This window comes from Hippoglossus stenolepis, chromosome 20 (assembly GCF_022539355.2).
Source record: "Hippoglossus stenolepis isolate QCI-W04-F060 chromosome 20, HSTE1.2, whole genome shotgun sequence".
NCBI classification, from domain to species: domain Eukaryota; kingdom Metazoa; phylum Chordata; class Actinopteri; order Pleuronectiformes; family Pleuronectidae; genus Hippoglossus; species Hippoglossus stenolepis.
In genome coordinates, this window is record NC_061502.1 from 16,126,342 (window position 1) to 16,154,185 (window position 27,844).

Consider the following 27,844-nt stretch of genomic DNA (forward strand, 5'->3'; position numbering starts at 1 on the left):
GCACGGGTCAGGGAAGGACCAATTCAAATGTAGGATCCGGATAAATGGGCAGATCCAATAATTTCTTTACTTTCTTTCACATTGCGAGACATGGCTTTTTTTTATTATTATTATCAATCAATGGATCTTGAATATTTAGAGGACTGAATTGTCAGCCTAATTTAGTATTTTTTTTAATTATTATTGATTATTATCATTGTTGTTATTACTAATGTTTTGTTATTATTTATTATTATTATTGTATTTCTTATAATAAACTATGAGTTGATGTCCAGGTGGAGTTATTATTACTATTACTATTACTATTATTATTATTATTATTATTATTATTATTATTATTATTATTATTTGGCTTCAGGTGAGCCTCTCGTCACAGAAGCGATGCCCCTTTAACACGACGCGCTGACGTCACGCATGTTGGACGGAGGGCAGGCAGCGGGAGAAGAAGGAGGACGCGTCCGGGCTGAGAGGGAGAAGCCCGGGATCATGTCAGCGGCGGCCTCTCCCTCCCGTGTGTCCGCATCATGATGAACGCGGTCGGGGCGGTTGCCCGCAGGATGCCGTCCGCGGCCCGGCGGAGCGGCTGCTGGATCGCGTGGTGCCAGGCGGTGCTGCTCGGCGCGTCGGCGCTGGTGATCGTGGCCGAACGCAGCGCTCGTAAGTGGGCATAGATCCCCCCCCACCCCCTCCCCTGAGCGCCGTGCTCTCTCTCTCCGGTTGTTGGTTGAAAATACTGTGTTTTGTTCGCATGGGGCTGATTGTCGCTGGGATGAATTGAAACAATGCACGTTGCTGCTCAGCCATGATGCTTCGTGCTGGAGCGGATCCAGCAGCACGCGTAGTCCAGCCTGGAAACACTGGTCTATTGTGATCCTGGAGCAAAGCATGTTCTACTGGACACACAAACCTTTTTAAATGCTTTACAATATGTCCTGTTGGCAGAGATGTTTTGGCCACAGGATCTGCAGGGGTCATCCCTCAGGGTCACACAATTGGAAATGAATTAAATCCATCCATTAATCTTCATTAATAATTGACCACTCAAGGCCTGACCTTGATACCTTCAGGTACAATGCTCAACTTTTCGATTTCTCTTGCAGCTACGAGACCATTACATTGTTATTAGTCTCATGAATATTAATACTGTTCCAGTAAACCAGTGAATGCACATCTGGAGTGTGCGTTAAAGCACCTTGCAGCACACAAGGGGATGAATCCCTGACTAAGCAGATCAATGGGGCAGGACACAAGAGGAACAAGGTGACTGCACAATGTCTGACTTTGACTTTGACTTTGTCTATATATATATTTAATATTCCTGTGACTGACAAAACAAGTCCTAAATGCTGCAGGGACTCCACGTTGTCCCAGATATATTAGTTGTTAGCTAGAACGCTAAAAACTCTGTGGTCCTTGACAAGTTAGATGCAGCATCCCATTAGAACAGCTTCCTGTTAAATTAAACGACGATTTACTTGATCAAGGTGTGTAAAACTACATGATAAACCAGACTGTATGTGTCCTTATTTATTATTTACAGAAAACAAACGTGTCACACAAGCCATAAAAATTGCATCCGCATGTCTGTATCTGTTTTCATGTCAATGTGTGTGTGTGTGTGTGTGTGTGTGTGTGTGTGTGTTAGTGATCTACTGTATAGGGTTTTACCTTTGGAATGAGGAGACACAGTGGGCGGGCCTCACTCTCGGCCTCTTTCTACCGGGCACGGCCGTGCAACTGCTCAGTATGAAGTGGTACTACGATGATGGCGATGACAGGCGATGCCACCTCTCCGTCATACACATTCTGCACTTGGGCATCTTCAAGAGGTGAGATCTTCAGGAAATACGATATAACCCCATCAACCGTGTTCAGAACACGTCTTGTTGATTCAATTCGAGGCACCTCAGCTGGAAACAGTTGTTCTGTGCCCTCTGCCATAAGAACATTTGCTGACGTCGCACATCGCTCCCATCAAAGTACACAGTAAATATTCCTTGCTTCAGTCTGTCATTGAAACCTTCACCAGGAGGTTAGCTATCACTATCTGCTCCTGTCTCTGGCCCCCTCTTCTGGCAGGTTATGGGACTGCATGAGGTCTGTGTTGCACATGCAGGGCTCAGTGGCGGAGCTGGGAGCTTCCGTCATGCAGCAGGCGGACGTCGCTGCCCTGTGGCTGCTGGAGGCCCTCGTCCTCACGCTGCCTCAGACCCTGCTGCAGGCGTATGTCGTGGTGTCCACCGATGTGGGCTTCACGTCACCAGGTAAACTATTTATCGTTTGGGACAATTGTTCTGTTCGATGCCTAAATAGGAGATACGGTCTTTTTACCCCTTATTGTCTCCTTCTGTTTTTCCCTCCAGTGGGTTACTGCTGTGGGCTGTGTGTGCTGTCTATTTCCTGGGCCCTGGTGCTGTACAGCAGAGCCTGCTGTCTGATCCGGCCGGGCCACCTGGCCATGCCTCCGGCGGCCCTGCTGTGCCAGCTGGTGTGGAGGGCAGGCATGCTGGGTGCCAGGGTGACTTGTCTCATGTTCTTTGCCAGGGTCTTTAACTGGTGGGTCTGTGGAGTAGCAGGTGAGCATCAAGCCCCGTTGACACGAAGGTCTGACACCAATCAAAGGAGGAGAGATGGTGTAATTAAATAGTACAAATGATTTCAGTATAGTAATTTTACAATACCAAATAAAGGAGCAAGAGCCTGGATTTATATAGAATAAAAAATATAATTTACATGTGGGTTCATTCTAATTATCCTCTGAGTGATTCAGCATAGATCCAATTTCTTAAGTGGCTCCTCTGCATCATCTTAACAGAGTACATTTGGATCCTGTACTGCACTTGCACCTTCTTGTCTATTTTTACGCTGACCTCCAGGTTTCCACTGGCTCACGGCGTCCTTCTGGCTGGTATCACAGCAGCCCGACATCTGCACCGGCCCGTGGTGTTGGCGCGCCTTCAACGCCGTCATGGGGCTCGTCCACGTCTTCCTCTTCCTCAACGTCAAGGACGGACCCTCGCGCTACCGCATGGCCAGCTTTTATGCAGTGAGACATGACTTTTAATGACACACACACACTCACTCACTCACAGACATATAGGCAGATATTGTGCATTGTCATCCTCCTCTCTGCGTCCTTAGCTTACAGTGACGTAAAGCTGTCTGCAGATGATTGATGCTGTGACCTTCTCTCCTCGCTCAGTTCATGCTCGTAGAGAACGCCACTCTGCTGCTGGCCGCCTCCGACTTCCTCAGCGAAGCCTCGTGGGACAGCGTGACCCTTCCCACCACTGTGCTGTGCAGCTTTCTCCTCGGTGAGTCACTCTCTCATAATTAGACAAGTGTCACAACAGTTTGTGTAGTATGTGAGTAATGTGCTTCCAGTGGTGATTCAAATAGTTTAAAACATCTGTGTTATTCTTACACAAGTGATCATTGCCCTTTGAATGCTTCTCCATTAAATGCAGGATATAGTCATTTTGGAAGTAGTTGAACATGAAAGTTAATGAACAGGGATCTTTAATGTCTTAAAACGTTAATGTCTTAAAATGCAGAGTCTGAACTGTCGAACCATCACATATATGAAATAAATAAAAATACACATTTGAAAAGTAATTAGAGCATTCGAATAGTACTGATATCTTTAAATATTCAAATAATATTTAACCACCGAAATTCGTTTCCAACAACCCGAACCCAAACTGACCCATTGTATTCGTAACATCAACCATTTCCTGTCCCAGGTGCCGCCTCTCTCGTCCTCTACTACCGCTTCCTCCATCCCAAGTCAACAGAGATCTCCCAGGGTACGAACCACAACCACATGGGCAGCACGTGTATAGAACAGGGGGAGTCCTCCTTCTCTCTCGGGGACAAAAGCCTGCCAGCTCCCTCCATTCAAAACCACGGCAGCTTCTCCCTCTCAGGCGTGGCTGGTACTCTGCTGGAGCACCCGGGAACCTGTGGCGGCCGGCCGAACAGCTCCTGCCCGTGCTGCCACCACCACTGGCTCTTGATCCGACTCGCCCTCAAGACAGGAGACATGGGGAAGATCAACAGGGCGTACGGAGCCGGCGGCGCGGCGACCATACTGGACTTGGAGGAGTACAACCAAGGGTTTAAGAGTAACGAGGGCATCACTATCACAGCAGGGGGCAGCTGTGAGGGCGTCTCCACCTCCGAGTCTCAGGGGAAAGGCCTGGCGCCGCTCTCGGACTGCAAGGACGAGTTCCAGAGCATGAGCGAGCCCTCGTCGATCGAACAACCCGAAGAAGAGTTCGACAGCCTGGAGATGGAGAGCCCGATGGAGTCGCCCTCGTCCGATTTTAAACGCAGCTCACCAGAGGGCAAATCTGTGTTTGGAGACAGCCCAGAGCCATATTTCTGCCCCACGGAGTCCAGCTCCACCCTGTATTTCAGTGCAGACCCTCAGTCCCCCAGCAGCGGCAGTAACCCCCGCTTGGACCGGGACATGGGAGGTCTGGAACATGGCGTTCGCCTCAACTCCATCCCCAGCGACCCAGCCCTTCACAGAGACGTGCGCGGGCTCATGGGCCGGGTCGGGCCGCGCTGCACTTCCACTCCCAAACTGGACTCGGGAGTGCTGGACTCTCCCTCCAGTGTCCCCCATCTCACGGGTCCGAGGAGGCAGCTGATCATGTCCAGGAGAGATGAGGACGATACCTTCTAGCTTTCTCGTGGGAGGAATCAGGGAACAGCAACCGGAGCACACCAGCTTTTTTTGGAAGGCTGCTTTTTCATCTTCCTAGTGTTGTAGAGTGAAAAGGCTGGCAACATTTCACCTCTGTATGCCTATATCTTTAGTACACTGTGGGCTCGGTATATGCAATAACAACTTTTGGGATAACGCTAAGCTAGCCCGCACTCGTGAATCGTAAAACTATTTTCTAAAAGCATTGCTTTGCCCAAATTGCCGGACGCACAGTGGTGAGACCATCGGCAGCGTTTTCCTCCAACATTAAGGAGACAACCAGAGAGGTGTATAGAGCTCAGACACCTTCTATCTGACGAGAAGTAACGTTTTATTCATTCAGTCATAGCAGCAGTAAATGTCAAGCCTCACAAAAAGTGTTACCGTGCAACCGAAGGAGCACTGGTTCTGCCAGGTTGTAATTATGAAGCCATGGGTTATATCAACGGCATTAGAAACATGCAGCTGCTTTATGATCTCAGGCAGCTGATGGTCTTCACATTACACACAGAAGCTGCTGTTTAATCACAGATAATAACCAGCAGTTACGAGAGAAGTTATTCCTCCATCAAAAGGGGGCGAGGGGTATCTGACCTTTTGAGTATTACCCATCTCAGCATCAGCCACGAGTTCTGTCGGCTTATTAAAAGCACAAGTATCTTCAGTATCATATGTCTATTGATGTGAGTTCCTTGTTATTCCCCCCAAAAAAGAAAATATACTGTATTTTTTTTGTATAGTCGTGTTGACTGGCATTGTTTTGAGCAGGGCTAGTACCTGACACAACTGTGTCTTGATGTTTTAACTTCATTTACATGTTGACCATGTATTTGCTGAATTGTTTTGGGGGATTTTGCTTTATGTTGGGGGGGGAGTAAAAATGTCTCAGGCATTAACTTTAAATTCAAACGTATATTGAGTGATAACAATATGTAAAAAAGATGCTTATGAGGCACCTGTAGTGACTTTTTTTTTATGTGGACGCTATTTCCAGGGGACAAATGCATTTTTGCTCATTACTGTTAAAAAGGGATGAAATCCACCAAGCAGTGAAATGATGCTGGGTTTTTCTTCTTGTGCCCGTGTGACTGCCGACATGACATTTTGAACTGTGAAGTGCAAAGGCCACTGGTGGCTTTAAATAAGCAATAAATAACCTATGTAGTGGGATGACTGGAATACAAGTGTTTGTTATCATTATTAGTTTTTTTCTCAGAAGACACTGCAGTATGTACTATATTCATTATATTCACACGGGGGGCAGTCTGGCAGGGTCGGCACCTTTTAAAAATGTGGGGTAGCTTAAAATATTAAAAATATAAAAAACTAAATATAATTTGGATTAAATATAATAATAAATTAAATACAATATATAATGACAAAATGATTGAAACAAAACTGGAACAAAAATATAATAAATACAAATAAATACAAATATGAAATAATACAAAAGAAGTCAGCTACTCACAGTAAGTAACAGAAAAATAGATCTTGAAAATAAAAACAAAAACAGGACCGAAACATTAAGATAATAACACAAGGAATACACAGGTAGAGAAAGAGCCACTAAAATAATAATTCAGTTAAAATTTTAAATTAATCAAGTGACCAGAGAAAAAAAGACAGTAGTATATAAATATTCTTGGTATATGGAGCCTTTGACTTCTAATAGGCAGAAACTATGCTGGACGGATTGTTTGTCTCTCTCTCTCTTATGTGGTTTAAAGTGAAATCACGGATTATTCTATGATGCTTTGACCGTGCAGCGACCATCAGTCTCACTCACTTAAGTTTCTTTGTGAGCATCTGATTATCAGCATTCAAACATCCTGGAGGCTCTCAGAACAACCAGTAAACATGTAAGAGCTCATTTTCTTTTTTCTTTGAAGATCTTGGCAATTTTATTTGAATTTAATTTACTTGTTCTTTTATGTCTGTAGCCATTAACAAGTCAGGCTGCTTTTTGCTTTAGTGAAGAACTGGATCTTTTGCTTTATTTTTGTTAGGGTTACACTTTACTTTTGCACATATTGAAAAAATACAGCCTCTAATTTTTACCACTTTTTATTTTTACTATCGTCTCATCATTTGTGTTCTCTGTGTTCCAAATGAAAACATCCTTTCTGATGTCACGCTATGGTAAATATTTACACCTCAGTATTTACTTCTCAGAAAAAGGATGGTTTCCTCTTAACACCGGCCTCCTACGAGCAACTTCTGTTTTGTTAAGATACCGGAGGGTGGTGAGGTCACCGTTCACACTCCTTATCTTCACAGACATTTAAAGGGTAAGTGCTCTTTAACATGCTCTTTAACATGCTCTCTAACAGATTCTCTAACATGCTCTTTAACATCTTTTTAAATATTTGGATTACATCAAATTAAGATGTGACTGAAATATATTAGAGAATATTATATATTAGTGCTTTTAGGATATGTTATGACTTCTAGGTTTTATTTTAAAAGGATGTGGGCTGTTTATATCAATATTTATTGAACATCAATATCTTCTTTTAGAAATGAGCCTCTCATTTAATTCCCATTGGCTTAACACAAATATATAAAAATACAAGTACATACCTTTAAAAGTTTATTTGCAACACCTTTCATTTTTTAAGATGAAATCCTGGAATGATTTCTTCTTAACTTAACTTTACTATGATCTATTCAGACTAAAATCTAAATATAACTTGTTATAGCAGAGCATGTTTCTGACGGGCACACAAACCTCTCACACACACAAATATAGAATTACAAGGTTAAGGTATGATAAAGGTTTATTTGCATTAAAAAAATTGTTATTTTTGATGTAATGAATAAAGATAGACCTGCTTCACTTTCCCTTTCCACACTCAGTGAAAATTAGCAGAAGAAGAAAAGAGAAACTAAAAATCATGTAGATCAGAGAGAGAGAGAGAGAGAGAGAGAGAGAGAGAGAGAGAGAGAGAGAGAGAGAGAGAGAGAGAGAGAGAGAGAGAGAGGGAGAGAGAGGGGGAGGGAGAGAGAGAGAGAGAGAGAGGGAGAGAGAGAGAGAGGGAGAGAGAGGGAGGGAGGGGGAGGGAGGGGGAGAGAGAGAGAGAGTTAGAGGTTATACCCATGTGTGTGTGCATGTGAGAGTCAAGGCCACCCACATCCGACTCCACGAGGACGGGGTTAATCTGTCTGCTCAGACAGCGTCAGTAGGTATGGGAGGAGAGAAGCACCCATAATCTGATGTCCCGCCTGCCGCTCACCCCGGGCCAGCAATGGTATGGACTGGGAAGGGTGAGCTGCCTTAACTGGATTACAGGACAATACGTCAGTGCAGGGCACCTGGACACAGATACACACATATATATATATATATATACCAACAACACACAGGTGCACAAGCGAAAGAGATTAGTCAGAGGTGCATTTTTCCCCCTGTGCAAGGAGCTTGAACTCTTTACTCGCTGCGAAAAGGCCTCAGAGCTGCTCTGCATCTTTTTAATTTCTCCAGATCTTTGAATTCTCTTTTCCCTTGAACCTTCTACAGTCATCGGCTGCAACTAACTGATTTATTCTTCTTCCAGATTTCTGTTTTGCTAAAGTCTGACTTGAGCATCAGGTGTCTGAGGGCCTGTTACAGAAGAATTGATGGAGACGGGCCCAAAGCCAGACCCAGAGTCTGAGGAGCAGGGCCCGGACAACACGGTGGTTGGGAGTCTGGACATGTCCGGGTTCGAGGTGACCACTGACCGCCTGGAGCAGCTGATGAAGAGCATGGAGGTGCTGCTGTCGGACGTGGAGCAGCTGCGGGGCCACTGCAGCCACCAGGCCACCGAGCTGATGCGCTCGGCAGTGGACCTGAGGCAGCAGCAGGAGGAGATGAAGGAGAGTTACTCCCAGCTGTCCCGGGAAATGCAGGAGATCATGGACACAGTGGACGACCTGTTCAACACCAAGAGCGCCTTTGAAGCAAAGGAGAAGCAAACAGAGAAGCTGAACCGGCAGCTCTGAGGCACAGGGGCGGACTGACAGACTTATTTATGGGTGGTGGTTTTGGATCGGGATGTGTGAGTGAACATTTGGAAGGAGTGAGTTTCGGAGGTGGTGTGTTACGCAGAGGTTTTCATGGATTTGAATGAGACTTATTAATGGAATTATATAAACGTGTGAAATTAGTAATTGTCTGACAACCACGCTCAACTTGGTAAAAATGCACGAGTCTGTATTACTATGCTTAGTCCAGTAATTTAATACAATGCAACACCTCAAAAATAACTATATTAATAATAATATTATGTCAAGTCATAATCAAATAAATATATCAGGATATATATTTCAAGTTTAGTGTTTTTTTAAGTTGATTGTCTTTATTTTTTCAGTAGTTTAAAATTAATTAAAAAGATATATGTTGGGTTCAAAAACACATTCAAACCATAAAAGAATTAAATAAAATTGGTCAGAATCCAACTTTTCATTGCATAAAGTTAAATCTTCCCCTTTTCGGCACAGGTTTAATAAAACTAAATCTTTATGACCTTAACAAAGGTGTTATTTGTTGCATTGCTTTCGTACTAGATGACTGTGCAGTTGTCTTTAACACAGGGTGATGATGAGACTGTATAAACTTTGTGTCAACAAATCATTTACTTGCATTTATGCTGTCATCAGTTTTATTTCCTGCACCTCGCACAAACACACACGTAGTTATTTTCACGCAGGCATTCTGCATTCATAACGACTAAAGTATATCTTATACTCTCCTCTGCCTTCTGGCAAAGGAATGTTTCTTTCCACTGATTCCCGCTGGTATATCTTCTATATTCTCTTCCCGTAGTCAACTGTGGTTTCTCACTTAAAATAAATCTAAATACAGCCTTGGGGCGATGTTTACCTCCCACCAGCACGGGGTCTGTGTTTAGTGGTTATGAGACGTGCAAAGGGGACAATCAGTGGACGGCAATGTGGGCAAAAAAAATCAATCAATCTTTCATCCTACATCACATTTCAATGGTTTTCTTATGTGATAACCTTCTGAAAAATTATTGCTTTCACAGTTGAAACTCATGCATGAAACCATTAAATTACTTGTGCTCAAAAAACGTCTTGTTTTTCTTCTTCTTCGTTCATTTTTACACTAGGACAGAAAAATAAAGAGTCGTATCAAAACTTGTAAAACTAAATAAATTCACAGCCCGAGGGTCTTAACTTAAGACATTTTGTTCCACTGAGGAAATAACAGCTTATATTCATCTTCAAAAAAAGAAGTCAGAACCTTTTTGGAAGGGGAAAAAATACCCAGTTTCCCTCCTGTGGTTGAAACCTGACACGTTATGGGGCTGCAGTGTGTGTGAGTGGAGGTGAAGATAGAAAACTGGGTGTCATTCAGTTCCCTTCACTCCTGAGCTGCACATCCTTCTGGACGACTGGTCGACCAGCTGCGAATTCACTTTGAGAAGGTAAGAAAGATTATAATTCATTCAGATTCATTAACAGCATGTGCTTACAATGCACGAAAAACACTTTTAATGCATGTCTTCAAAATTAAAAAAGGAATCCCATGTGGTATCAAGCATGATCTGATGCACATACATGGAGGAATTGCACACGCTTGATTCATATATAATACTTCTTGCACTGAAAGTTGAGTTATTTAGTTGCCATACATCTCATCAGTTCTGCAGTGGATCCTGGTGAACATGAAGATGCTGTTAATCCTTGGTCTCCTGCAGCTGCTGGCCGTACCTGCCTTCACTGTGAGTCTTTCATTTCTTCTGCTGACAATATTAATAATATTATATCATTTGCAGGTACTGTACATGTCAGTGCTTAAGTATGAATGGAGGTGGCAAAGAACGCAAAGTACAGTACGTCCAGAAATCTCAACCTAAAAATAGTATTTGAGTGAAAGTATTGATGTTGTTTGTGTGTCACGGAGCGGGTTTACAGTAGATGTTATTCAAAGTGTAGGCAGTGGTTTGTGGCCAAATGTTCCAGCTTCTATTTCGGTGTGTCTCCAGCATGCTCTTAGTATGTGCTTGTGGTTCACCGTTGGCTCTGAAATGGTGTGTGAGAGCGCAGTGTTGTCCAGCAGCCGAGCAAGTGGGAGTTTCACTGTGTGTTTTTCAGGTGACGCAGCCGACCCATGACTACTGGGGAGAGTTCGGAGCCTATGGGCCCTGCAGCCGCACCTGCGGCACAGGAGTCACCATGAGAACCAGGAAATGCATCACATCCAGGTAGGACATAGAGTCGCAGAGTCAGAATGGGATGATTGTCTCATGATCTGATCTGAAATAGGCTGAAAGTAACACAATACCTTTTGTTTTATATATATACGCAATATTGATTTTATTGACCAATCGAGCCAAATGCATAATTTATCAAGAAAGACAAATATTTTAAACATTCTTTTCTCTCTCTCTTGCAGAACAGACGGAGGACATAACTGCCTGGGATCATCCAAATCCTTCCGAACCTGCAACACACAAGTAATTATCCCTAAACTCGTTTTCATTTATCTTATTCATAAATGACATCAACCAACAAACTGCACTAACATATCATACACCAGTAATCCAACATGTTGTGTGATTGTAGGAATGTCCGGCTGGGTCCAGGGACTTCAGGGAGGAGCAGTGCTCCCAGTTTGACAGAGGGGACTTCCAGGGCAAGCACCGCACATGGGTGCCTTACTACGGAGGTTAGAGACCTGTTATTACACTGTACAATCACATTATCTGAATCATGTGACATTGACATTTGGTTCTGAGCAGGACAAACTACTTACAGAAAATATCTGATAGAGGTTTTTATGATGACTAAATCTTTAATGTTCTAGCATCCAATCCATGTGAGCTGAACTGTGTCCCGAGAGGAGAGAACTTCTTCTATCGACACAGACCTGCAGTGGTGGATGGGACACCTTGTTACGTGGGCCGCACGGACATCTGTGTGGACGGCTTCTGCAGGGTGAGAGCAAAACGGAGATTCAAAGGTCGAATGTCAAGGTCATGGAACACGATATACCAAGATGAACTGATTAGATTTCAATAGTCGGTACATATATATATATATAACCTCAAGACTGTCACCTCTACACATCTATGAATGTTTTCTTCCTCTGATCATTCACTTCATTTATCATTGAGTTGGTTTGTTCACTGTGTTTTTTCAGTGGACACAATCACAACCATTCATCTTCTTTCAGGTACTGAACCATGGAGAGTTCATGGGCTTGGATGAGGACATTAATTCTGTGCACTCGGCTGCTCCTGTCGCTGTCGCTCCTCACCCAAGTGAGACGCTCACGTACATCTACAAAACCGGCGTCTACGGCGAGTGCTCGGCCTCCTGCAGTGGAGGCATGCAGTATCGCAGCGTGGAGTGCTGGGTTCAGGACCCGGTGAACCCCCGTGTGGTGGAGGGGACCCACTGCATCACCCAGCGCCTGCAGAGGCCTCAGAGTCAGCAGGCCTGCAACATGCAATCATGTTCTGCTGAGTACAGTGTCTCCAGCTTCAGTGTGGTTTGTACAATTTTACATTTTGTTGATCATACAGGCAGGAATATAAATTTGTATTCTGGAATCGAGCCCATTAATCATTTTGATGCCCTTAATTTATGATGATTCAAGATTTTAATATATTGTTCCATATGATGGCCAGTGTTCGGTCACCTGTGGGGAAGGCCAGCAGACAAGGGAGGTGAACTGTGTGGGACCAAGAGGTGAACATCTGGGCGATCACTCCTGTAGTGGACTGGCACGACCTGCCTCTACCCAGGCGTGCCGCAGGCCTGCCTGTCACACTCGCATCACCTGGCACGTGACTGACTACGGCCTGGTACGTAAAGACAGAAAGTGTTTTCTACTACAAAGAAAGCTATTAAATATCCTCATGCTTCCTCTGCCTCTCTTGTCTTGTGTCTGCAGTGCACTCGAAGCTGTGGTGGGGGCGTGAGGGAGAGGAGGGTCGGCTGTTTCGATACAGATTTGAACCCGTACCCTGAAGCCCGGTGTGGATCAGCGAGCAGGCCTGTCTCTGTGGAGGCGTGCAACTCGCAGTCGTGCCCTGGAACGCAAAGTAAGTCAAATCTGAACTGTGTTACTTTGATTATTTGTGTTTGTTTGTTGTTATTTAATGCAGTTTTGTCTTTAGTGGTCCCAAGTGTGCAGGATCCAAGGAGACATGAAAGCACAATGAGAGGATTTGTTCCCCATGTTCCATCAGGAGACCCCTCAGGTATGAAGCCGTGGATGAAGCTTTATTCTCTGTCTTTGCATGTTTGAACGTGCAGTTAATCTACATGTGTATAGGCTTCTGTTTGTGATCTGCCAAGAATTTGAAGAGTGAATGTGCAACCGGTTATTTAAGATTAGTCATCACTTTAAAACAGATTACACCATTGTACCTGTTGAGACCATGAATGCTCTGTTTTCTCTGATTCACAAACACAAGGCCCAAACTGTTTCTGTACTACCTAACTATTGAAGACCATATTTAGATGATTAAATATATGATACAGCCATGACCTTAACTGTTGCTACATATTTTTAGAATTAGTAAAGCCATGACACTGTAGAAAATAACTGAAACTACTAAATCATGTCACAGATGGATTCCTAATGAACATATAGAACATGCCATGGACATGTACTGATCAGTAGCAGTATGTTTTACCACGTCTTTGTGTTGACTTGCTTTAGCTACTGGATCTCAAACCACTGCCTACGAACTCTACCCGTCCGTGGTCGGCCCTCACTGTGCTCAGTCATCTTATGGCTGCTGTCCTGACGGCCACACCTCTGCCACCGGACCCAGGAACCAGGGCTGCACCCAGGATGACTGTGTTGGCAGCAGGTAATAATAACCAATATGTGACAAAAATGTAATTGATGAATGGATGGAATAAAGCATTCTCATATTTAATACAAATATCTTCTTTAGGTATGGCTGTTGTTTGGATGGGGTGACTCGAGCTCAAGGATTTGGAAGAGCTGGATGTCCTGAGTACCAGACAACTGTGGTATGAATCACATCTGTTCCTCATCTTGTTTGAATAAAAGTATTAAAGCCGTTGAATAATGCAAATTTATTGAAAGGCCGTTCCACTGATTTTGCAAAACAAAACTAAATCACTTGAGCAGAACTGGGCATCTACAGTCTCGTTATCTGTTATCAGATTGCTTGTAGTGTTAATTAATTAACAGCTGCAGTTTCCTTAAAGATTTATTCCCATCTTGTTCAGGATCGCCCACTTTCACCTCCTGCCGCTCCGTCCCCTGGGAACGTGTGCTCCCTGCCTCGAGATGAGGGGATCTGTGACACCTGGATGGTTCGGTTCTACTATGACTCAGGCAGCGGTAAATGCACTGAGTTCTGGTACGGAAGCTGTCAGGGCAATGCCAACAACTTCATGTCCCTGGAGGCGTGCCAGAGAGAGTGTGGGCAAGTGGTGAGGGAGCCCCCGCCTCCACCTCGAGTAGGGGCCCCCCCGAGGAGAGCTTCACTCATGGGTGCTCTTAGAGCCAGGGCATAACCATGTGCACATCTGATACCTCCAGTACGTATAGGATGACTAGATTGTCCTTGTTATGATGCAATTTGTATACATATATACTATATATTTACTAAGATACACATAACTATGTACTGTGAAACTTACCACATCCCACATTTAATTTAAACATCAGGAATACATTTAAAATGATCTAAATACACTCACATTATACAATCACAGCTCTCGAGCTTGAATTTATTTTATTATTTTATTTTTGGCATTTTGTTTGTAACACTCATTTGTGTTTTCCCTTCATTGTTCAGAGTAAAATAGAATTGTGTCATGATAAAAGTTAAATCATGAACCTAATAAAATTTCCAGATATGAAAGAGGTTGGCGTGTTTTATCTGTCTCTAATTTGTCTTGCAATGTTTCCAAAAGTGCACTTTACTTGGCTTTGACCCCCGTTGAAATTTAATATAAACCTCAATTATAAAATGGTGTGATGTAACTAACTACACTTAATTCTTGGAGATTCCCCCTCTTACCATTTATAATAAAAACATTATGAGATCACTACTTTTAAGTAAGTGATTTAAATACTTTTTCCACAAAAGACAAAATGATTGTAGCAACTTTAATGCTGGACGCTTTATTTTGAAACCAGAACTTTATTTTGAAGCCCCTTCACTCTACAACCGGAAGCAGACGTATTTCATTTCCCGTGAATATTTCTGCACAAACAGCTGCATCGCACGGGGGATTGTGAAGCAACAAACTGCGAATTTTGTGCAGTTTTCCATCTCGAATACGTAGAAACTGTCTCCGGTCAATACAAACATGGTGAGTTGGTTCTGTTTTACGATTAAATAGGAGGAAAAAGCCCCGTAGTAGCCACGTTAGCTGCTTTTTAATCCAGCGCAGCTAAGCTAACAAGCTTCCGATGCTAATGTCTACTCCTCCGTCAAACATGGATTTTCTCCCATTTGTTCGTCCGCTATAATCACCAGGTTTCAACATGAGGTCCCAATGAACACGTCTTTGCCCGTCGAGTCTGTAAATGAATGAAGTTTGTAGGATATTTGTGAATTTTCATTCACTTACGTTACGTTTCAGTGGGTGAGATGTTGCTAAATAACTAGCGTTTACCTCCTGGTTGAAAATCTGTGTGTTTAGAGGCACAAAAACTCAGCATCGCCTGCACATCTCTTTGTGTTTGGAGTGACACAGATGTGTTTCGTGATGGTGTGAATTAAACGTTGTTAATTGTTGTTTTTACAGTCGCACACAATTTTGCTCGTCCAACCCACCAAGAGACCAGAGGGCCGCACATACGCTGACTATGAGTCGGTGAATGAATGTATGGAAGGTGAGTCTGCAGATGCTTTAAAGTGCTTTTCATTCCTAAATCTCTTTTGCTTCTGTGTCATTACATTTGGTTTAATCTGTTATTTAATAGTCCTCATTTAGCTTTAAGCAGAGTAATGGCATAATGTCACAACTGAGGTTCTAGTAATAATAAACTATGTATATGGCACCTTTCAAAACAGTTACAAGGTGCTTTACAGGTTAAAAAGGAAAATTGAAGGCAAACAGTTGAAAAGCAAATGATAAACTATTTAGGAGCAAATTTGAAGATCACACCACAGATGCAGAAAAAGGAAAATGTTACACGTGAGAAAACAGCAAGAACAAGATTAAATAAAACATTATAAAATGTTTTGAATAGATGAGAAGTTCAAAACTAGAAGAAAGCCGATAAATAAAAATGTGTCTTTAAGAGAGATTTTAAAGATGATAAGGAGTTTGCCAAACGGATATCCTCAAGCCAAAGGATGTGAGCCTTGACAGAAAAGGCTGCGTCTCCTTTGGGCCTCAGGCTCATTCAGTATCATACAAATGCTTCAAACATAACGTTTTACATTATATTTCACATTTGGGATGTGTGTAGCAACGTAGATGCCTTCTAATACGTCTAATAATAGATGACAAGGGTAAGTGTATTATATTATGTGTGTGTGATGAGTTAAAATGCCTAATGGAGATTGTTTTCATTTGGTTTTGAATTAAAATTGTATCTGTGTGAGCCTAGCGTGAATTTACTCTCCTTACTCCCTGCTGTTCGCCATTTTGTTTTGATGCACACTGTTGGGAACGTTTTTTGAATCTGTTCCCTTTGTTCCGCACCCCTCATCCAGGTGTGTGCAAAATGTATGAAGAGCATCTGAAGAGGATGAATCCAAACAGTCCATCCATCACTTATGACATCAGTCAGCTGTTTGACTTCATCGACGACTTGGCCGATCTTAGCTGTCTTGTGTAAGTTTGCTCTTTTCGGCGTACTGCCAGTATTTGAATGAACACCATGTTTGCATTGGGTGTGTTGATCACTTCCAGTAAACAGATCGTTTTAAATTTCCAAACAGGTACAGAGCTGACACCCAGACATACCAACCATACAACAAAGACTGGATCAAGGAGAAGATTTATGTCCTGCTGCGACGTCAGGCTCAGCAGGCGGCAAAGTAAAGGCGTCAGTGACAGGTTGTCCTGCTACACACACCTGGAAGGAGTTTACACTGCACTACATTTCCACAGCATCTTATGGATCTGTGTATATGGACAACATTGTCAGTTTGATAAGGGGTGGGTTTTCACGTTATACTATACATTGGAAAAGGTTCTGGTTTCAAAAATTGAGTAATGTGGGACATTTGGGCTTTATATGAAATGGATTTGTGCTCGGCAGCATACAGATGTCTGTTACATCAAGAGGATAGAGGTGATGATGGCTGCAGGTTGGAGTGGGTGATCTAACGATTTATATTATGATCCATCTTAAGATGTCGATGTACTCTTGCTCTACCCTAACAACATTGATCCATTCAATGTTTACAAACCAACGGCTACGAGATGGCTCTACTATTATATCACGTATGGTCCCATTCATGAACTGTTTTAACGTATGCTAGCAAACGACTGGACATTTGTAGTGTGGTGGTAGTTCACCTACGCACAAACATCTGTAAACTTTGACAGGCAACAGCTGGGTCTTCTGGAGGTAATACAACAAATTGATTCAACTAACTTTAAAGGAAGCAAAGGAACATGTCAATAGTTTACAACCCCACCTAACAAGTTCCGGAAAGAGACGGTTATCACAGAACAAACCATTGTGATCTTGTGTCAAAAATGACACATTTTTTGTGTGTTTCAAAAATGAAATTCATGATATGATTATTTGGAAGATCGCCCACTACTATCTGCAAGGACTAACTTATTGATGGAGAGGGATCCCTGACTGGAGAAGTGCTCCACAGGCTAGATGGGGGAAAAAGACTTTGTGATCATCAAATGTTAGTAGTGTGATTTCAGTTTTACTTATTACTTATGACATGTTTTTTTGTTTTTTTAATATAAACCCTTTCTGGGAAGTTGGATTTTGAACATGCAGTGGATTTTTAATGCAGGTGATGTATTTTTTTAACCAGTGACTGTCCACATACTCGACTAGTAATTTAACTGATCACAGACTGTTTCTTTTCTTCCATATTTCTTGTTATTGTTACCATAGCCTACGATCATTTTGTAAAATGCTTTTGTTTTGTTTTGCATAGATTTCAACTACCCCTGTTGTTGTTTAAGTTTGATTCAAATAAAATAAACTATTGTTTTCTGACCAGTGTCTCCCACCATGTTCCTGTTTAAAATCCAGATTTCACTTGCCTGTGCATGAGATGTGAATGCACGTACATGTCAAACTGTTTGTTGTATATCATGCACACGAGGACTGGATGGTAAGTTTTATTATATTTTATAGTTTTGAACAATGTTGCCGGAGCCAGAAATCGAGACTCGGCGTGTTACTGTCTCTTTAAATGTGGCGGGCTGCCCTGTTGTTGCTGTGCTGGAAACCCCGTACTGACTGTGAAGGGACCCAAGATGGCTGACTACTCACGGGGGGGGGACCAGCTAGCAATTATCTGAGCCGTCGGGAATGAATGGCAAATAGCGCTGTAGCGTCAGGCGTAACCTCGGAGTAACCGCGCGGCAGCACTTTGTTGGCTCGCACGACTGTTCGGGATGCACGGATACCGGTACGGAGAGGGTGGTCTCTCCGCGGCCCCGAGCCAGAACATGGCGGAACACTTGGGGCAGAAATAGCGGCTAACGGCTAGCTAGCTTGGACGTATTATTCAGACACAATTGGGGGGGAAACAGCGGCGCGGGTAGTGAACACGGTGTCCGCGGGTGTGAAAATAATGTTACCGGTGCGCGGCTCTGCCCGTCGTGTGCTTTGTGTTGTTGTTTTGATCGCCGGGACATGTGGAGCGTAGGCAGCTAGCAGCGCAAGCTAACTCGGTAGCCGTGCTAGCTAACGCACCTAGCTAACGCTGCCCTCCAGCGTACAGGCTGTACTAACGGGCAGGCTGGGTGCTTCTGGGGAACCAGCGGTCGTTGGAGCCGAGTTTATTGTGAGTACCGCTCCCTCGGCGGTGTGTTGGGGGGGGCGGGGGTTTGTAATGTCTGCCAGCCGTTGTTTTGACTATTAACGCGTTAGCAAACGCCAATGCCCTCCGCACTGTAAACGGGTCCGTCGTTAGCTCGCTGCAACGGTCCGCGAGTCTCCTGCGCGAGATAAGTTTAAAACGGCCCGAGGGGGAGAAAAAATAAACATATCGTAGTTGTGACTGCGGGAGTCGAGCAGGGGACGTTTCCTGGTTCCTCGTCCCCGGACTTTGGAATAAGCTCGGGCTGGTTGAACCCTCGAGCGGACGAGCCCAGCGCTGCATTGTAGAGGAGAACGAGGAAAAAAAGTGAAGTTGTGGTGTTACTAGGCGAGGCGGACACCCTGTGAGACAAAGCCGAGAAGGAAGGTCCGGGAGGGGGATACCGGCCACCACCACCTGCCAGGATGACGGACACTCGCCGACGAGTCAAAGTCTACACCCTCAACGAGGACAGACAGTGGGATGACCGCGGGACCGGACACGTCTCCTCGGCTTATGTGGAGCGATTGAAAGGCACGTCCCTGCTGGTGCGAGCAGAGAGCGATGGTACGTGATCAGCCCGCCGTGTGTCAGTCAATCAGCTGGAGTTGTGGGTCATTATGTCAACAATGACTTCCACATGTGTTCCTCAGTTGTAACCACTGATGCAACGCTCATTTGTATGCAACACACACCACAACCCATCCTCCTCGTTTAAGCCCTGTTCATAATAACACTCATGGGCTATCTCCTTTTCAACCTGACAGGTTCCCTACTGCTGGAGTCCAAAATCAACCCAAACACAGCTTACCAGAAACAGCAGGTAAGTGTTGTGTGTTGTCAATGGCCGCAGCGTGTAAGATGTGGATTTCCCTTCTCTGATTGTAAAGTGGCTTTGTTTTTCCTCTTCAAAAGGACACGTTGATAGTGTGGTCGGAGGCAGAGAACTACGATCTGGCGCTCAGCTTCCAAGAGAAGGCTGGCTGTGATGAAATCTGGGAGAAAATATGCCAGGTAAGTGCCCTTCTCTGTGCGTGGGAGTGTGTTTGTCTGCTCCGTCTGCGTGTGCATTTAATATTATATGTGGTGGGTGGTTCTGTTGCTGGTGTCTGCAACTACAGTACTTACGTTCTCTGTTTGTCTCGCCGTTCAGGTGCAGGGGAAAGACCCGTCAGTGGACATCACCCAGGATGTAGTGGACGAGTCTGAGGAGGAGCGCTTCGATGACATGTCGTCGCCGGGTCTAGAGTTGCCCCCATGTGAACTGAACCGCTTGGAGGACCTCGCCGAGATGGTGGCCTCCTCACTCCCATCGCCACTGCGGCGCGAGAAACTGGCACTTGCCGTGGAGAACGAGGGCTACATTCGCAAAATCCTGGAACTGTTCCGCGTGTGTGAGGATTTAGAGAATCGAGAGGGACTGCACCACCTCTACGAAATCATCAAAGGCATCTTCCTGCTCAATCGCACGGCACTCTTTGAGGTTATGTTCTCTGAAGAGTGCATCATGGACGTCATTGGTTGTCTGGAGTTTGACCCGGCGCTCCCGCAGCCACGGCGGCATCGAGAGTTTCTCACTAAGACAGCTCGCTTTAAGGAGGTGATCCCCATCTCTGATCCCGAACTGCGTCAGAAAATACACCAGACATATCGGGTGCAGTATATTCAGGACATGGTGCTGCCCACGCCCTCTGTATTTGAGGAAAACATGCTGTCCACCCTGCACTCCTTCATCTTCTTCAACAAGGTGGAGATTGTGGGCATGCTACAGGTGAGAGAGGCAGACATTACATGTGTTGCCAGTGAAATGTATTTGTCACCAGTGTTTTTACTTAGTTGTGTGTATGCACCACATTTTAACTGAGACATCTTTACTCAAAGCAAAGGCATTTGATACACATTTATACAACCTCAGTAAGAAGAACCTTTCCAGACAATCCTGTCATAACATCGGAATGCACACATAAGAGAATATCATTTGAAAACAGTGTTTATGCAGTGATAACTGTAAATTACAGTAATTGTAGGATTGTACAAAGGTTTCATTTTTGGCTGATTGTGCTTTACCCAGTCTGAGTTTGTCTGCTAGTCTTTTATGGTCATGTGACCTTTGTGTTTTTGTACTGTGTCAACTCAGCAGTGTTTATGTATGGCCGTCTCCATAGAGACGGAGAAGTGTTGTGTAAATCAGTTATGCTGTGGTAGAGGAAACGGGCACGCTGTTGACTCTGGTACACTGGGCTATGTGAAGTTGTAAAGTCAAACACAAACTGATACAGACCTTCCTCACCAAGAAGCTGCAGTTTTATTAAGCCAAAATTAACTATTTAAAATAACACTTGATATACTGGATCATAGATAACCCTGAATGCTACTCAGTTTTCAGTTCAAAGCATTTAACGTGCATAAGCTATCATCTATATACAGCACATTTTCTAAATGTAAACTGCAGTAGTTTAGACATAACGGTAAATAAATGTGTGTATTTTATTTCTGGTTGTATATTGAATGTAAAAGGTGTTTATAACAACAAATTATGTTGCACTATAATTGTGCTTTTAAATCAGTTTTGTGTAAATATGGTGAGTGCTTCATTTGTTTCCTGATTATTTTCGAAATTACTTTGCTGTAATGAATTTGGTTGAGTGAACAACTAGCCGTAGAACACTAACCTTTTTATTTAAAAAATACATCCCGACTTGATGCTCATCTCCTCTTTTATTTTGCTGCCAGGACGATGAGAAGTTTCTGACAGACCTCTTTGCACAGCTAACAGATGAGGCTACTGATGACGACAAAAGACACGAGCTGGTATGCCACGTCCTGACCGATTACCTGTCAAGTTATTTCTCCTTGTCCTTTTAATTCATGGAGCCGTGTTTGTTTGTCTTACAGGTGAACTTCCTAAAAGAATTCTGTGCATTCTCACAAACGTTACAACCTCAAAACAGAGACGCCTTCTTCAAGACATTGTCAAACATGGGCATTTTACCTGCACTAGAGGTCATACTGGTGAGTGCAGCCCTCTCAAAATTGGAATTGTGTTTGTTGTGCAGTGCTTAGACATACAAGGAATTTGGTGTTGTTAGCTTTTGACCCCTTTATGCATGCATGCATGAATGTTAAAGCTAAAAGATTAGAGGTGTTGACAGTATGTATTTAAAACTGTGCATCTGTTTCATACAAGCTATTTTGTTGTCCGGGGTTGTGCACAGAAAAAAAAACACCCTGCGGAGGAAGCAAAATCAGACTCTGTGGTATTTTATTCAACTGTGTTGTGACTAAGGAGCCAGTTATGTGATTTGCATATTTTTGTGTGCAGCTCTTGTTTTGCGTTCAAGTTAAAGGGCATTTCTGTTACAGCTTTAGACATGACATGGCATTTTTTCTATAGCAAGTCGCGCAAACTCATAAAACAAACCAAATATTAGTTTTGTCTTTATAGGATTAAACCTTAAAGCTTGCCATACATCGGGCATGTATAAGTTCCAGTAGCTGCAGGGTGACATGGTTTTGGTGACACATTTGCCATGCACATGCTATTTGTCGTCTTTGAGCTGTTAGCGTGTCAGGTTATAACAAGAAAATGGTGTTTTTTTAGTATTCACCACGTTTCATTAAAGGATCTTTCATATTACTGGTCACAGATCAGCAGAATTCACTCTCAAATTCAAGTGTAGACAGATTGTGTCACATGCTGAACACCACAATGGTCGACCTTATTCACAGCTTATTCAGTTTTGATTTATAGTTTCCACAAACCCAACAGTTACAACAAGTTGTTAAAAACCCCAAACACATTAAGTGCATTACAAGGGTTTTTATTTTGTTTTTATTTTTGACATTTTCAGTCCCAGTTTTACTTTTAAGCTGAAATCTTTGCTTTTATGATCAAAGCCTGCAGAAGACAAATACACTTTTCCCCCAGACAAAATGATTTAGCCTTTATGCAGTTGATTCCTTTACGTACTCTACAGTAGCGATAATCCTGTTTGATCAAAGTTTGGAAATATTTTACCTAGTAATTAACAACAAATGCAGGGTAAAACATCTAAACAAACTAAGAATCTAATAGTAAGTAGATGATGGACGCATACCCTAGTTGAAGTGTGTACTTGTTACTTCTAACACGTGTACACCGTTGGACTTACAAGCATTTGTGAGAGTAATACCCATTTCTCACTGGTTTTGACTCACCCGTAGACATAAACAAAGAAGAAAGAAATAATAATCTGAAGGTGAAACAAACTGATCCAGGGTCCCTTTTGACAATTGTGTCTGTGCCCATTTTGTTTTCAAAACAGGGAATGGATGACGTTCAGGTGCGTGGGGCAGCCACAGATATCTTCTCTTATCTGGTGGAGTACAACCCCTCCATGGTACGAGAGTTCGTCATGCAGGAATCTCAGCAGAATGATGATGTAAGTACATGAACAAAATTAGACGGGCATCTTCTCCAGCATTTTAGCATAGTGTTATCAAGCATCCAGTGTTTTGATAATGACATATGAGCATGATATGCATTCAGGATAAAGAGGTGTTCTGTCACTAATGATCATTTGTTGCCCCATCAGGACATCCTCCTGATCAACCTGATCATTGAACACATGATCTGTGACACAGACCCCGAACTGGGGGGGGCGGTGCAGCTGATGGGCCTGCTAAGGACTCTGGTGGACCCAGAGAATATGCTGGCTACGGCAAATGTGAGTTTGCATTCTGAATCTATTGGTCCTGTGATTTCAAAATTGAAGACGCAGAGAATCCACGAGGTGTAAATGGAAGTCCCACAGTCACGTCTATATGTACAAAGTAGAAGAATGTGATCCGAGTCGATATTGGGTTAATTGACCACAGTTCAGATACTGTAGTCAAAATCAGGATAAAAATTAATATATCCAAACCGGATAATCTACATTTTTCTGCGAATCAAGTTACTCTCTAGTAAATCAAAATGTTTGTATCTATCTTTTCTTCTTTTCCCAGAAAACTGAGAAGACAGAGTTCCTGAGCTTCTTCTACAAGCACTGTATGCACGTCCTCTCGGCTCCACTACTGGCCAACACCACGGAGGAAAAACCCAGCAAAGGTATTGAACATCTGTTTGGATACATGTGTGACGGGTTTTTTATTGTTCAAACTTTGTCAACAAGTATGTACTTAGTTACCATCTTTCTTTTATGTTCAGATGACTTTCAAACATCCCAGTTGCTGGCGTTGATTCTGGAGCTGTTGACGTTCTGTGTGGAGCATCACACCTATCACATCAAGAACTATATCATCAACAAGGACATTCTCAGGAGGGTTCTGGTGCTCACTGCGTCTCAGCACGCGTTCCTGGCCCTATGTGAGTCCACAGCTTTAACTCTTAGTTCCTGCCAACTCAGGCAGACCCACCACGTGAAAAGGTTTGGAGCTCAATATTGATCTCTATGTCCGTATAACCAGGTGCCCTGCGCTTCATGCGGAGGATCATTGGTCTGAAGGATGAATTCTACAATCGCTACATCATGAGGAACTTTCTTTTTGAGCCCGTCATCAAGGCCTTCCTCAACAATGGATCCCGCTACAATCTCATGAACTCGGCAATCATTGAGATGTTTGAGTATGTCCGTGTGGTGAGTATTGCCTGAACCTGGCTGTTTCATTTCACTCTTCACTGAATTATTTTTTTCTGCCCAAAGCCTGTGATGATTACAGTGACCTTTGTGCCAATTTTTCATTTTAATATATCAGAAAAAGCTTCAAAACCCAAAGGAAAATGTTTCACATATAAACATCTGACAGTAAATCTCAGATGGGAACATGATTTATTGTTATTGACAGTTAAACCTCAGAGCCACAGAAGTTTGCTTTTCACCATCAAACCTTAGCATCGTTGTTGCTGCTCCATCAATTCTGCCTTAGTTGTTTTTCCTGTTGCGGATTTTCTTTCCTGTTCTGTTGCTAGTTGAGCTTCTCGTCAAACCTGTGTAACATAGAACCTTTTAAAGTCAGTCCTGTATTTGTTTCTACGGTTTTCCATTTTTGCAAATGATGAGTTATTCTGACTATCAAGCAAGCAGCGGTACATACAATTTTATGTTTGATTAAAATTGCACTCATTCTAAATATGAACTGACAGGGTTATTTGTTTTTCTATGTTTATTTCCTTATATAATTTCTGGTTAGATCTTCATAAATCTCATTAAACAACATCCTGAAAAGTGAAAACTTGTGAAACGTAACATTTTATTGATTGTGTTTAACTTGTTTGGTTTGATCTCCCCCTCTTTCGCTCATTTCCTCCATCCTTCATTCCTCCTCTGCTCTACACTCTCAACTACCATCATCTTTTTCATCCCTTTCATACGTTTACCCACATTTCCCTCTCTGCTGCTGCGTCACTACACTCGTTCCTCTCTCTGTCCCTCTCTCTCTCTCCCATTGCTCCTAGGAGGATGTGAAGTCTCTCACAGCTCATATAGTTGAGAACTACTGGAAAGCTCTGGAAGACGTCGACTATGTCCAGACGTTCAAGGGCCTGAAGCTGCGGTATGAACAGCAGCGAGAGAGACAAGACAACCCCAAACTGGATAGGTGAGAAAACCGAGGCTGCAACACTACTACTATTACAACTACTATTACACTGTCACTGATGATTTAAAGGGTGAGACAATCCTCTGTCTGAGGGTGTGTCTCCAAATAAAAGGAAGTAGTAAAGTGAAGTGTCTTCTTTCAGTCTCAGTTTTTTAGTGTAAGTAAGTTAGTGTGGATACAGTCACTGCACTGACTGTATAAAAGCAAATGTTGTGTTACCGGTTTCTCAGTTTAACACAACGAGCCCTCTGTTAATAACTGCTTAGATGGAGCAATATACCACTTACATGTCAATGTGTATTTTTTAGCTTGACACTGCTTCTGATTCTTGTTAATCATTTGCAGTTCTCAGGAATCGTTGAAGTTCATCTTGATCTTGTAGCAGCTCTTCACCGACCTTTAGTTCACGGTTGAAATACCCTCAGCTGTAATACATCATACCTCTGTAGGGCAACAGTGACATCAGAATTAATGAATGGATTGGCTACACAGCACATGTGTATAGCTAATATACTATACCTATGCACTAAAGTCACAAGTAATAACTATTATAACCAGGGTCATAAGAGTACATTTCAGGATATTTTACACATGAATATAAGTGTATTTTCTGTTTTAACCACTAAGCTGTGCATTGTCCTCTGCAGCATGCGCTCCATCCTGCGGAACCATCGCTTCCGTCGTGATGCACGGACGCTGGAGGATGAAGAGGAGATGTGGTTCAACACAGATGAGGACGACCTGGAGGACGGTGAGGCGGTGGTTCCTCCCTCTGACAAGATGAAGAGCGAGGAAGACCTCATGGAACCTATAAGCAAATTCATGGAGAGAAAGAAATGTACGTATTGGAAAGCAGTTTTTTCCACTGTAGATTTTTTTTTTTTTACTCAAAAAGAAGTAAGAAGAAAAGATCAGGGAAGACTTGATGTCTGACATTACGTGTTTGCATCGGGATTCCATTAGGAAAGAGACAAGGCAAGATTATAGGAAAGCCAGAGTCTAAAGCTTATAGCAAATAAAAATCTATTGTGTCTCTTGTCTTCTCCCTCTCTGACCACAGTGAAAGACCCAGACGACAAAGAAGTTCTGGGGAAGTCGAGCTTGTCAGGTCGACAGAATCCCAGCTTCAAACTCTCCTTCTCTGGCTCAACTAAAACCAGCCTATCCAGCCCCCCCTCATCTGCCTCGCTGAACCCAGGTTCTCCGGGATCACCGGGGTCTCCGGGCTCAGGAGTGCGCAGCTCACCCCCCAACACAACCGTAACCACAAAGGTACATATCAGCAAAAATTGCATAATTTCAGATTAGTTTAATGAAAGCATGAAAGATGAATGGACTTATTCTGTGTCTTGTCTTCCTCAGGGAGGTTTAGTGGGACTGGTTGATTATCCTGATGATGACGACGACGAGGAGGAAGAGGAGGAGGAGGAAGATGCGGACAGTAAAGGGGAACCCCTGCCCCCTTCGAAGAAGTCCAAACTGAGCTCCTAAAAGAAGCATCGCCGTCTCAGCTTGTGCTCTGCTCAGACAGTTTCAGTGCATAGACTTTACACAAGAATGATCAAACTTGTAAACAAATTGAATGAATGAATGCAAACCGCCCCTCTCCGTCAGCGGGCGGCCCACAGAGGAGCAGACTGTGAATGGATTTGGAGCCTCCTCAGTTTAGCCCCAAGACTCGTTCATACAAGTGCCAATCGGGAGACCAGGAGTGGGTAAAAAAAAAAAAAGTCTGAAAAGTGGAACAGGCCAGTGAAAGTTGGGGGGGAAAGTTCGGACTCGGACAGTACAAAACATGTTGGACTTTAACAACTCAGCAACTGGAGGAAAAGACCACACACAAAACAAGTACAAGCAGAATGAAGCCCCAGAGAGCTCACAGGCTCGGACCATAACCCACTGCCCCCCCCCCGCCCCCCACTCAGGAAGGACATCACAGTGGCCCAGACGGGTCGGCCAATTCAGACCCAGAACCACAACTCGCACCCCACCCCCCCTCTCCCCGGAATCCTTTCTTACTTCTTTTCTCCTCTGCTCTCTTCTTCGTCTGTTTGCTTTCTGCCCCCCACCCCCCTTTTTTTTAAGTTAGTATATAGGACCAGACGGGAGGCGGCATGTGGCAAAGAGCTGTCCTTGTTGTCGTTTGATGATGTCATCAGTGTCGTTGTTCCTCAGCGGACGTTCTTTCTGACTAGAAAAAAGCCAGCAGTTTCAGTTTTTCCTTATTTTTTTATTTTTTTCTCTATTTGTCTCTGTCTTTCTCCTGTTTTTTGTAAATGATAACAAAAAAGACCTGCCTTTAAATGTTCAGGACGTTTTCAGTCACACTTGAACAGGTTTTTAAAGACCTCAGTAGGTGAGCTAGTTTTACCCTTTTTGCCCTTTGAAACTGCAGATTTTTTGGAGAATTTGTAATCCCGTCTTGATTAAAGATTGAGTGGAATTCTAGATGTGATGAATTTTGTCATATCTTCTCATTTTTTTTCCTTTTCCATGAGTGTACACTTAGTTGTTCAGAATATTTGGGACCATTAAAATGATCTTTGCTGTAAGTCGTCCTACTGCCCTTTGTCCTAATAACTCAAGTGTTTGTCTG

At 43.3% G+C, this 27,844-nt stretch overlaps 4 protein-coding genes across 7 annotated transcripts; all 4 read left to right on the top strand.

The window, feature by feature from the left end:
- The first annotated feature begins 408 nt into the window (after window positions 1–408).
- xkr5a (XK related 5a) lies at window positions 409–5,890 on the top strand. The gene is made up of 7 exons (XM_035144700.2): window positions 409–657; window positions 1,646–1,829; window positions 2,080–2,264; window positions 2,364–2,576; window positions 2,877–3,046; window positions 3,203–3,314; window positions 3,744–5,890. The coding sequence occupies exons 1-7, from the start codon at window positions 525–527 to the stop codon at window positions 4,688–4,690; spliced, it is 1,944 nt and encodes a 647-aa protein (XP_035000591.1). The 5' UTR covers window positions 409–524; the 3' UTR covers window positions 4,691–5,890.
- A 638-nt stretch (window positions 5,891–6,528) lies between these two features.
- Window positions 6,529–14,555, top strand: paplnb (papilin b, proteoglycan-like sulfated glycoprotein). 2 transcript variants are annotated; one of them, XM_035143667.2, is made up of 15 exons: window positions 6,529–6,570; window positions 6,884–6,999; window positions 8,266–10,137; window positions 10,355–10,434; window positions 10,808–10,917; window positions 11,109–11,169; window positions 11,279–11,381; window positions 11,520–11,650; window positions 11,889–12,206; window positions 12,346–12,522; window positions 12,612–12,762; window positions 12,838–12,921; window positions 13,386–13,539; window positions 13,627–13,705; window positions 13,928–14,555. In XM_035143667.2, exons 4-15 carry the CDS (start codon window positions 10,378–10,380, stop codon window positions 14,216–14,218), a joined length of 1,716 nt encoding a protein of 571 aa, XP_034999558.1. In that variant the 5' UTR covers window positions 6,529–6,570; window positions 6,884–6,999; window positions 8,266–10,137; window positions 10,355–10,377; the 3' UTR covers window positions 14,219–14,555. The 2 variants fall into 2 exon arrangements, with proteins under 2 accessions (XP_034999558.1, XP_034999559.1); XM_035143668.2 differs by lacking the exon at window positions 6,884–6,999.
- A 313-nt stretch (window positions 14,556–14,868) lies between these two features.
- On the top strand, window positions 14,869–17,858 carry erh (ERH mRNA splicing and mitosis factor). Its single transcript, XM_035143669.2, has 4 exons — window positions 14,869–15,022; window positions 15,461–15,548; window positions 16,378–16,498; window positions 16,606–17,858. Exons 1-4 carry the CDS (start codon window positions 15,020–15,022, stop codon window positions 16,706–16,708), a joined length of 315 nt encoding a protein of 104 aa, XP_034999560.1. The 5' UTR covers window positions 14,869–15,019; the 3' UTR covers window positions 16,709–17,858.
- A 218-nt stretch (window positions 17,859–18,076) lies between these two features.
- On the top strand, window positions 18,077–27,800 carry smek1 (SMEK homolog 1, suppressor of mek1 (Dictyostelium)). Of its 3 annotated transcripts, none has more exons than XM_035143664.2 (15): window positions 18,078–19,236; window positions 19,437–19,492; window positions 19,585–19,683; window positions 19,823–20,440; window positions 21,403–21,480; window positions 21,565–21,681; window positions 22,974–23,090; window positions 23,244–23,375; window positions 23,656–23,758; window positions 23,858–24,016; window positions 24,118–24,287; window positions 25,106–25,248; window positions 25,896–26,086; window positions 26,309–26,520; window positions 26,611–27,800. In XM_035143664.2, the coding sequence occupies exons 1-15, from the start codon at window positions 19,095–19,097 to the stop codon at window positions 26,737–26,739; spliced, it is 2,466 nt and encodes an 821-aa protein (XP_034999555.1). In that variant the 5' UTR covers window positions 18,078–19,094; the 3' UTR covers window positions 26,740–27,800. The 3 variants fall into 3 exon arrangements, with proteins under 3 accessions (XP_034999554.1, XP_034999555.1, XP_034999557.1); XM_035143666.2 differs by having other exon boundaries at window positions 25,109–25,248; XM_035143663.2 differs by having other exon boundaries at window positions 18,077–19,236; window positions 23,656–24,016.
- The last annotated feature ends 44 nt before the right edge of the window (window positions 27,801–27,844 follow it).